Source organism: Mchenga conophoros, linkage group LG7, assembly GCF_057382185.1.
Source record: "Mchenga conophoros isolate Kocher_MC1m ecotype Shallow Benthic linkage group LG7, M_conophoros_male_GT1.1, whole genome shotgun sequence".
NCBI classification, from domain to species: Eukaryota; Metazoa; Chordata; class Actinopteri; order Cichliformes; family Cichlidae; genus Mchenga; species Mchenga conophoros.
The window spans coordinates 47,382,196-47,394,385 of NC_140532.1; the positions used below are offsets into that span (position 1 = coordinate 47,382,196).

At 37.1% G+C, this 12,190-nt stretch overlaps 1 protein-coding gene across 1 annotated transcript in view; it reads right to left on the minus strand.

The window, feature by feature from the left end:
* Positions 1-5,526: 5,526 nt before the first annotated feature.
* brinp1 (bone morphogenetic protein/retinoic acid inducible neural-specific 1) overlaps positions 5,527-12,190 on the minus strand; it is a 117,180-nt gene continuing 110,516 nt past the window's right edge. Inside the window, exon 8 of the mRNA XM_085279742.1 lies at positions 5,527-10,232. Within this exon, the coding sequence (XP_085135868.1) occupies positions 9,092-10,232 (1,141 nt within the window). The 3' untranslated portion in view covers positions 5,527-9,091. The remainder of the gene's footprint in view (positions 10,233-12,190) is intronic.

Genomic DNA, 12,190 nt, shown 5'->3' on the forward strand with positions numbered 1-12,190 from the left:
GCTGCATTTTGGGGGGTCTATAAACAAAAATACAAAACAAACGAACAATACTTGACCTGCCAGCCCATTGTTCCTTCATTATGCAAATGTTCTATTTATAAGGTTGGGGAAACCTGCAGTCAGCTGAGACTGAGTCATTGGATGAGTGACGAAACATTTTTCCCACTGAAAACGCTACGTCATGATGAATGGAATCAACTTTTGGGGATTTACTTACCTGGATGATTGAGCATGCATCAAAACGAAAGGAACAATGCCAATAATCACAATGTTAAGAATTTTAAGTGCAGTAAAAATACCTAAGGAAACAAAAGGACACTTAAACCATTCCTTATTAAGAAAAAATGATAACTCCCCACCTTCAGCAGGCTTGAGAAAGATGGAGATCAATAAATTGTGCAGAGGAAGCAGCTAGATCTTGAACTTAGAAGGGCAATTCTTTTTTGTGGAATTCAGAGCAACCAGAGGAGGAGCACAACAACAACTGATGTGACTTAATTTAAAAATATTTGAATAAAGAGTTCATGGGGTTAAAGGTAGCTGATGCTTGTCATAAAGGTAAATGCCTATAATATCTTGCTATCGTGATTATAGCTTTTGTATGTATGTCTGTATCTACCCCTATCTCCTCCTAAGCAGATGGGTCAATCTGAACAAACCTTTGCACAAACATCATAACACAAACAGCAATAATTAAAATCTATAATTTAAAAAAAGATTTGTTTTAACTTATTCTTTTGTTTTTCAGATTTATTTCATCAAGATATTTTAACCATCCCACTGTAAATTTGAGGGTCTCTGCTTGCATTTCTTTCATGTGTCACATTCAACATATACTGGCTGTACTTAATGGTTACCAAAATGTGTGTCTGCGACAGAACTGCACCGCTTAATTTTGTGTCAAATTGTATTTTTATTTGAAATATTTGGTCGATGCTAATCATTATTATAATATACAGAGGATGACTAAACACTATTGAGAGGCTAATAGATGGGACCATGTACTGTAAAATCTTGAACACAAACCACTTTCCCTCACCCAAAACACTGAAGGTGGGTCACGGATGGGTTTTCCAATATGACATTGACCTAAACCATATTGCCAAACCAACCAAAGAGTGGCTAAAGAAGAAGCACATTCAGGTCATGGAGTAGCCTAGCCAGTCTCCAGACCTCAGCACTACAGAAAAAGTGTGGAGAGTTGCTAAGCGACAGGCAAGAAACCTAAAGTATCTGGAGAGTTTCTGTAAAGAAGAGTTCCCTCCTGAGATTTGTGTAAACCTGGTGGCCAACTATAAGAAATGTCTTACTGTTGTGCTTGTCAGCAAGAGTTTGTCCATCAAGTATTAAGCCATGTTTTACTGGGGGATCAAATATTTATTTCACTCACTGACATGCAAAATAATTTATAACTTTTATATAATGTGTTAATAACGATCTCCCAGCTGTCTGCGTTTCAAATGAAAATTAATTACTATGAAGGCAGCAGCTTGAGGTTAAATGATCAGCCTGCAGGTAAATTTAGATCGACAGACAAGATGTGAATCCAGCAGGGTAGAATGTGTATTAAAACCAGAGACTTACATTTCCATGTATACATTCCATTTCCATTGCCTTTTGTATTTTCATTCCATGTAAACATATCATTATTACATGTATATATCATTCTGTTGTAAGGTGCCTAGCAGCAATATTTTTCACTTTGTGAGTTTATATAGTGGTATAATGGAGAATAACTAGATAAACTAACCATACATGTCTATGCCATGATTGAGCAAAGTAACCAAGGTATTTCTAATGATCAAGTGACCAGTGATGAGAGTTGTAGCATGAGGTAAGCATGGTTTAATGAACTTGGACCTGGTCAGCTTTGTGAGGAATTCAAGCGGGGTGACTCCCAACACTAGGGTCAACCCCAGAGACAGTTAACTTCAGGGTTGGTCATTGGCTGGAGTTACCATTGGGTCAAATAGACATTTTAATCTTGCTTAGCACCTCGACCCTTTTGACCAGTGAGACAGATCGCAGTGGTGGAATATATAATTTTTTTACTCATTCCTTCTCCTGTCTGGATGATGTCCATGGTTCTGAAGCACTAGGTGTGAAACGGTTCTAGGCATTAGGATTAGGAGCCTGCAGCCACGGTCTTCCTCATGGATTGATGTGACCATCAATGACTCAGATTATGTGTTTAGTGAAGGACCAGTCCATGGATGTGTGGTGATGGATTGTAAAATGCTTCTACAGAAAAGAAAGAGTCAGCAATAGTTCATCCTCTAGGATTTGGCAGAGGATGGAGATCCAATGGTTTTCTCTGTCAAACAAAGGCATCCAGAACAGCCAGGAGGAGAGTTGAGCATTGGTACCAGCAGACTCTGCATGGCCTATGAGGCAAAATCTCTCTTTGTTTACAGAGTAGTCAACAACCAGAAATAGAACCACACAGTGGTTAACCACTAACAAAGAGAGTGTGTTTAAAAGTTAACTAACTGAAATGTTAGTTTTAGTATTAGTTTAAAAACTATTTTATTTCAAACTTCAAAACAATGAAAGGTAAGTAGAATTAATTGGACAGCGGCCCAGTAGCATGACATGACTGCCCACATGTGGCATGATTAAGGGATCCAAATAAAATGTTGCTAAAACACTGGTTGCAGTCTCCTCAATGGATATTTCAGGTTTCAAACCAAACTAACGGGTGTCTTCACTGCATTTTTTTTTGCCCACACTTCCCTCTGGTCTGCATTCGCAAGGAATACTGATGCAAAGGAGGTGCCAGTGAGGAAGTGCTCCAGGTGTAGTGATGGTGGATAGAGAGGCCAAATGTTTACTTCACACCAAATAGCAAAACTACCTATTGAGGTGATATCCTGGCCTGCACAGATACATATATAAACATTTCCTGTAGGTGCCCTAGAGGCAGCCAGATCCTCTGACAGAATGAGGGGCATCAGTGCATCATGGTCCATTTCCTGGTACCATTATTACCAGTACTGGGTAGCACTTCTCGCGTATTCAAAAGAGGTGTGAATGGTTGGTCTCAGTAGACACAAGATACTTTTACATTATTATACATTAAATCTGTACACCAATATGTGATATGGGAAATACAACCTGCATTTCTGTGTCACTTTTGAAGTGGGTGATTTGATTAGTTATTACTGAAGCATATCACAGCTCCATTTACATGCAATGCATTCCTTCAGTTAATACTGTTGTTAGTTTTGGAATTATTCTCAAATGGTACATGGCAATCTTACGTGCATGCAAATACTAATATTCAAGAGAAAGGTTTAAAAATTGGAGTTTATCATTTTGACTGCCGTTAACCCTGTTTTAGGAAAATGAGACTGAGCAGAAGAAGGCAGAACAGAAATACTCATCAAAAGAAACATTCAGGTACTGGAGTTGGCCATTGTGGGTGTTGAGGAGATGGGGGACCAGCACCCTTCTCCTGAATCAATTTCTCTTAGGCAACAGGAGCTAGTGCGCTTGGCACCCTCTCTGCAGTTGTCTTTAATTTTCTTCTTAGAAAAGCCTTGCCCAGCATCTCAAGAAAAAGGGTTTCCTCTTTTGCTTTTTCTGAAATACAGGATCCCAAAGAGATGTCTGTAGTTGCAAACCCAACACTTCTTAGGACTGAGTGTGGCTTAAATAAGATACAAGGGCTCCCTGGAGAAAGGACAATAATTACTGACTTCAATCAATTAAGGGTCTGTGACCTTTTAATAATTTGGCAGAAAGCATCGGCTGTCTGAGGTGGCCCAATTCCTCAGCAGTGTCAATATGACACTCAGTGTGGGATCTCACCAACAATGACATAAAGGTCATACACCCTGCTGTGCTCCAACAACTGAGCATCGTATAGATGAGACATCAGGCACATATCAGGCCACTTATTTTTCCTGGTCCAACATACAAATACAAGCACATGAAAATGAAAATTATGTGCAACCTGGAGTTGGAAAATTAAGCAACCAAAATAACTTCAGTAACTACATCCATAACATTAAGGCTGCCTCTCCACAGTATTCAAATATTACAGTTAGAATCACAGTGTAGTCTTTTGTGACTTATTTAGACTGCTTTCTTAGAACTTATATATTCCTCGTTCAATGAGGTATAACCCAGAGAGACAGGAGGAAAGTGACTTAACCAAAATTACCTGGATATGTTTTTTTTATGTTGACTTATTTATTTATGTATTTTTAATAAAGTAGCCTGGAATTTTCTGCGTGGCTTGAGTGCAAAGCTCTTTGGTGTGTGTCCTGTAACTGTTAGAACAGCTGCCTCACTTACATTGTATTTGAATCAAATTATCTTAAAAGCTTTCCTTCAGTTTCATTTTGTAAAACCTATCCTTTTAGTTCAAATCACTGACTAAGATGGCAGAACAATTTCTATAAAGGAACAACCTGTGGTGAATTAAACAAAATATATTGTTTTGTTTAAAAACATGTCGTCCTTCCATACCTACTGAAATCTTGCAACGCAGAAATTTAAAAAAAAAACCCAAAAAAAGACGATTATGTGGATAGCAACTTTTAGAGTGCTTGTGTTAATTCGTTTTAAGATAATGACGATAGCTATAGGAAATTTTAAATAAAAATAGCTAGTCACACATTTTTTTGTGATTTCACATCCGTTTTTATCTTTGCAGAATTTCTAACTCTCAGCAGGAAAGTTTTTCCTGACTGTAACTCTGTCCATCAAAAATTATTTTATTCCGTTGGGTCTTCCATTCCAGAGTGAGATAAGTGACTAGGTGGGTAATTAAAAATGTCCAACTTTGAGGCAGCTACTCATTCATTGTCTGAGAGTGTGCAAAACTAGCTGTTGGTGGTGAAGATAAGACAGAGATTACAAAGCTGGAAAGCAAATGAGGCCTTTTAGGCAGTTTTCTTTTCTATGTCTTTTCCTCTTGTGTGTGTAGGAAATGATATAGCTATAGAGGAGTTTTAAATATCTCAAAAAGCTGCATTCAAATATCATGTTCCATTTGATCTCTGATTTCGCTTTTACCTTTCACATCTGCCTTTCTTTCAAGATTATCACAGAATTTTTATTGTACTACAAAATTCTTAAAGTACTTTTAAAAGATCAAAGAAAACTAAATGAATATATACAAAATACAATGCTATTCCCTTAAAAGTTTTTTTTCTTTTGAAATAAAAAGTGAGACTGCATCTTCTATGCTTTTGTGTGGTCTCACAGAGGCCTTTAACAAATCAAACCCAAAACATTTTCTACCAACTTTGTGTTACAAACACTTTTAGCCACAGAATGCTTTTACAAAAACGTACAATTATTAAGTGGTTCAGCAGATGAACACACCAGTTTGATTTGTATGATAAGAGAAAAAAAACACTGAGGTCAAGCAACAAGCAAACAAAAAAAATAAAAATGTAGCCAAACAAATAACTTATTATCCAGCCATTCATTTACCATTGCAACTATGGCAAAACTAGGTTACTTTAAAGATGTGCAAAAAACTTCATATAGGGAATTTGTACAAACAAGCATTGCTCTTCTTATTAAATATAGCATTTTAATGAGAAATAGATTATTATATGAAACATTCATTTAAAATAAGCTGATAATGATCCCAAAAGAATAGCAAAATAAGTACATAGGCAAGGTATTAGGTGTAAAAATCATTATCAGACATATCCATGGATACATATACAATAAGCAACACTGTGGTAGCATAATGCCATACAAGAAAATGTGCTTGTTTTATGGATCTTGCAAGTGGTTCAAAACTAAATTTTAATATACACTTTGACAATATAAAAACAGTCATAAATGGTCATGATTCTAATTAGATACATAAGACATGAGTGCCCTGTACTTTGTGCTAATGTACTCAAATGGAGGGCCTTTTTGAAGTAGTCTTTGTATTCCCTTTCAATACTGTTATATTTTATAATATTGTTACTGTAGCAGAGCAATGTTACTGTAACAGTGTTCATATTTACAGATATATTGTACAGCAGGAGACAATAAATATCCACCATTACTTTGAGTCATCTGTTGTCTCTGTCTGGTGGTCAGCTTCCCCACATGCGCACACCTGACGGCGTAGCTGCCAGGAGGACAATAAAAGAGTATATTTCAACATGTATGGTCTTAAATTCTGAAAGTAATTCAGTGTCATTCTTCTGTTTAATATCTCAAAGTTTTACTCCAGGTCTAAACATGTTAAAGGGATCAATAACAGGCACTTAATAATAATAATAATAATAATAATAATAATAATAATAATAATAATAATAATAATAATAATAATAATAATGATGATGATGAAATGGAGACAATTCATTTGGATAGTCCAATAATGATGCTAAACAATCAAGAAATGTGTATATATAGGGCCATTTTAGGGCATCACCTTGTCAGCCTCAGCTCTGTTTGATATTTGCCTAAAGTTTTCCACATGCATGAAAATATGCCAATGATGATATTCTCCTGACATCACTGACAATCATAAATGGATGCCTAGTCCATTGTTGCTATGTATGGGCATCTGGAATTATATGACTTAACTTCTTTTATACAGAAACTGAAAAAGTTAGATAAACCTTGGAGAACAGTAGACTGAATTATGGGATTCTGGTCAATTCTGATCATATGTGATTCTACTTGAGTTTGCTCTGAACACACCATTACCATGTGAACATGAACTAACTGTCCTAGTGCTACAACACGCAAATTGTTTTTATGACACAGCCTCGATTAATTCACCAAAACAGAGCAAAGGCTGACAAGCTGTGCTGTTGTTATCCAAACTTATACAAATCAACCTATTCCGCTATTAACAATTATATCTCCTGAATGTCATTTTAGTTTGTAATAATGCTTTATAGTCAGTTGTGATTTAAAAAAACAAAAAAAAAGCACCTCCCAGGCAATAAACATGCTTCACAAGACTGGCAACATAATAAGAAAACATAGGAGTAATCTTTGTAAAACAAAGTTAGATGAGATACTGATGCTATTCAAGTTGGAATTCTGACGCAGTGAAATCTGAAGCTGAGTAAGTGTAATGACATGTTAGTCCAGGGCTTGGTTTAGGAATTACACCTTCATTGTCATTGTCACCCAGATGAAAATCATAACTCATTACCACTGTCTACACTTACGACTGACCCCATAGACTAGTGTCATTACAATGTAAGAACCAAGTTAGGTTAAAGGAACATATAATTGAACTAAAGTACTAATACTGTTAAACTATCTACATCAAGAGACTAGCACATAAAAAAAATAATATTAATGTTGGCGGAACACTTGGAAAAATATGGATTTTTGACAGCTTTCTGTTTTTGTTTTGTTTTACAGAGTTTGGCTTAGATGACAGCAACTACTCAATGTCCCCTCCCTTTTTTTTTTTTTTTTTTTTTAAAGTTTGAACTCCCGAAAATGGCCAGACCAACTTGGTTGTACAACATCTTTGTTAACAAACATCCAAGCAAAGGACTAGACCTACAAAAAGTTAACAGTAGTAGAAATATTTCATCATTGGATTACCCAAATAAAGTTTGACCATTAATACATAGGTAGTGTTTTATATTTCATTTGGATGATGAGAGTTGTTGATGCTTCCAGGAACATGCAAAAAATGTTATTGATTTCATATCGCAAAAGGAAAACAGACATTTATACACATGGCCATCAAAAGCGTACAGATTAAACACTGCCAAAAGGGTATTTTATACTTTAGTATTCAACCATTTCTTCATATTTTTCTTTTCTTTTTTTTTCCCCTGTGTAACAACATGAAAAATCAATGGCTTTACAAGACATTCCTATTCAATATAATATACACTCTCCTCTGTCAACTTCCCTTTTGCTGTGCTCTTATCTGAAATCAGCTGAGGGACTAAAACAAAAACATATAACTTGAACATTTTTTCCATGTGTTATGAAGTGAATAAAGGTTATGAACTTACTTTACTTTATGTCTACCTCAGGGAAGTGTATGGCTTTAAATTGTCTTGCAAACGTGCCTGAATGATGAATGCTTACATTTTGCTCTTGGTGCTGAAAAGCTCCACAAATCAGCAGTCACAACATGTACATTTTGCAAAGCTGTACAAAATAGCATTGATTGTTAAATCTTCAGACCACAATATTGCACTCACGCACCAGGAGGTACTGCCTTGTGGAAAACACAGCTTGAATTTCAAACACGGGAAGAAGCGCTCCAAATGCAAGAATTAGCAAAGACTGGAGTCAATCTCAAATGACACATTCAATTAACAAACAGCAATAAGCATCAAGCCAAATAATAATAATAATAATAATAATAATAATAATAATAATAAAAAGGATATACACAAGCGCACGCTCTCGCATACACACACATTCAACCACATATGTATATATAAACAGCTGGCTTTTGTTTTGACATGACTATCCATTACTGCCCTGCTGTGTGCCTTATGTGTCAGAACAATGACAGAGTGCCTCATAACTCACAAAGAGCAATGCAGATTCACCGTGGGTCTGAAATGTAATAAAGTCTATCAGTAATGTGTTGACTACTTACTCACTAGGGATACTTAATCCTTACAATGTATAAACATTTTGAATATTAAACTGTCGATTAGCTCATTAGCTAGAATGAAGTGATATCTGGTCTGCCCTTGTGTTATTATTATTTCTTTTAAAAATGTTTTTTTTCCTTTTTTTTCAATAAAGAATGGCAGTTTCAGATATAACCTTTGATCCCTCAGAGTAAAATCAAGGCCTCTTTTTTACCAGTACATAAATTTCATGTTTTTTGTTTTGTTTTGTTGTTTTTTTCTGTCTCTTTCTCATTTTAAGTTCTTTTAGGGATTTACAGACATGCTGGGACAAATATGATACAGTCCATATAGTTGTTTCAGTATTCTTCTTTATACGCCAGAAAAGCTTTGCATCACTGCCTTTTCCTTTTTCTCTTTAAGAATTATGCTTACAAAGTTAATATTACATCAAAAGGCAGAAAAGGTCAAAAAATGAAAAAGAGAAAAAAAGTAAGAGTAATATACCCCCATAGTTCATTTGTCGGGTGTTTCTGTTAAACTTGCTGTCCTTATGTGAATGTTCAACAGAGTTTAGCAGTCAGGTGATCAGACTGTTTTAATATCTCTGTGCTGTACATGTCCAGTGCATGATTCACTCGAATCATCTCGCTGTTGTTGAGCTTGAGCCTATGCTTTAGCATACAAGAGAAGAGGTCCAGCTGGGGTTTGCCAGGTGCAGAGGGAGGCGCTAGACGGTTTATCCGATCCCTAATGTCCAATAAGAGGAGCATAACAGATGAGGAGGAGTAAAACTGTGTACCTTGTGTGTATGACTGGTTAACCTGCTGCACAGCACTACGAAGCAAGTCTGCATTAAAGCGCAGGCTGTAACCAAAAACTTGGATATCGGAGATTTTTATGTAGATCTGGCGCTTGTTCGGGTCTGCGAGGTCCACCGGGCCCTGTCCTGTATCATTGCGGAGGCCAGATGGGACCTTGGCACGACTACGCAAATAAATGTGCACCGTCTCAAAGAAGGTCTTCCACCGGTTACCCAATACAAGAGTCCAGTTGAAGCACTGGGAGTTCTGCAGCCGTACCTTTTCCCAGCGTGGGTAACCATGCTCACCAAAGGGCATGCTCCAGCCTTCAGAGTGGCTACCACTAAATGGGTTGACATAAACAAAGAACATGGGGTCAATGCTGCTGTTTCGCATCTGGCAGATCTTCATTGATAAACCAATTATCATGTGGAGGTAGTCCATCCTGTTTTTGTTACTTTTGAGAGTCAGGGACATGCGCTTACGCCAGCGTGGGTCAAAGAATGTCTCTAGTCGGATCTCATTACTAATGAAAGTAGTATGAATGTACAAACGTGAATCCATTTTCTGTAACAGGTATTTGAGTTCCAAGTCCTGAAAGTCCAGATCAGTTTCAAAGCTGATGAACTGCTCGCTACGTTCTGAGTCCACATTCTGAGGTTCACAGCGACCACGATACAACTTGTAGCCCTTGTTGCATGAGCCACATTGTGAGATGTTTGCCAGGCTGCACATGGCACAGCTGTTGTTTCCACCTATGACACATGGTATGGGTCGCTGGCACAGTGTGACACCTGTGTGGCACACACACGTCCGTTGGCTCTCCAGGAAGGTCCCCCAAAACCCATTCTCATTGCAGTACAGGAAAGACTGAACCCTGTTGAGCCACTGCATCACAGATCTAAAGAGGCAAAAGACAGAAAAAAAGCATAAGAGCATTAGCAGTGATCAGGAAATTTTAATCTCAATCTAGTGTGACAAGAACAGCGAAAAGAACGCACACCAGTAAATGCCTATAAAGTTAAAATGTATACATGTTAAATTCTCATCAGGAAAAGAAAGTATATTTTCTCTCCAACAAAAGGCCAGCATATTAAAGAGAACCCTGAGGAGTTGATGGAGTGAATGAGGCATGTGTGAGGCATAATTTCACCCTGGTAACTTGGGTTTGTCTTCCTCGGTAGGACTATTACTATTTTCACTTAATTTTGTATTACTGTTTGACTTCTACATTACATTTTCACTTGCTGTGATTAACTAAATGTACTTTTTTGGGTTGTGAAAAAGATCATTGCTAGAGTTAAAACAGATACATCCATAATATTAATTCCAATTGATCTGATATAAGACTAGAAAATGTGTTTGCTTTGCAGCATAATTTACAGTGCCTTGGGGTTGGACAGGGACATAATTTTTAGTAGATAGGGCCGGTTATTTCCCTTTGGTGGAAAGCATTGCTTGATATTCCTGTCTTGTCTTTGCCCCCATCAGACATCCTTCCTTGTCATCCTGACAGTACTGGAACTTCTTTTCTGACTGTAGAAGATGAAATCTGAATTTTGATTTCAGAAAGTATTGCTGGTCAAGGTTAGTTTGACAAGTAAATTATTTTAAGTACTGACAATGATATATGACATTGCCACAAGTGATACCATAACAAGAAAAGATCAACCAAAGAGAACAATGGAAGCACATACTTTGATTTCTCTATGATGAGCTCCAAACTGAGATATGGATTGATTGATAGACAGACAGACAGACAGACAGACTTTATGGCAATCCCTCATCAACATACAATGACACATAACATTTCTTTCCTGAAGAATGCTGTAGAGGCATGAACACAAAAGTAGGTGAATGGGTTAGACAAAGGTGAAAAGGAATAACAATATCCGGTCAAAATGGCAGAGTAAAATAAAGAATACCAGATATAACAAAGAATACTTCTGACTAGAGTCAGAAAACAAACCCAACAAAGACCATGCAGGTGGAAAACCCAGGATCTTCTTCAAAGCAGTGAATAAGCTTACTTGTCGTTGCAATTCATACAGCATACTACTTCCTTGATGATGTTTGGCTGAATTTTTTAAGCTCTCTTACTCACAAAATATTCTGCATGGTGCAAAAGGTTAGCTGAATCTGTGTTATTTTGATACGAATGCCTTTGTTTTCCTAAAATACTATACCTGTGTCAAAAATCTGTATAAACTCTACATTTGTATATCAGAAAAAGTCCTTAGTAACTCTTCATTTCTTCACATTTTGCTTCCAAGAAAGCAGTCTTGAGCAACAGTTCTCCAGGCTTCCTGAAGGTCTTTCAAAGGTTTATCTGTAGACATTGCCTACTTTTTCGATCAATTTAGTACTTGGACCTTTATTTTATGTACCAATTTCAGAGAAATATTTCACTTTGTAACTGTCTACAGGAGATGAACAGCAGCTATAAGCCATGTCCCTAAGAAATAGGAAAAAATCCAGCAAAGACACAGGACCTGAGAGATGCATCTGGCCCTTCAGCTGATCCAGCTACTGGTCGCTGAAGCCTCATCAGAAATGGCCTCAGTGGAAGGGTGGCTGTCAAGAAGCCATTCTTCAGGAGGGAAACAGGGAGAAAAGGCTGAGGCATGCCAAATTACACAAGATTGGTGGCAACAGGTCTGATAGAGTAATAAATCAAAATTTAAAATTTTGATTCAAAGTGGAAATATGTAGAATGGTGGGTGTCTACAGCCATATGTAAAACACAGTGAAGGCTATGTCATGGTTTGCACCTCCAGGCAGCTGTTGTGATCTGGTGCTATATAAATAAAATTCAATTGAATCAAACTGAATGGCTTGGGGCTGCATTTCAGTCAGTGG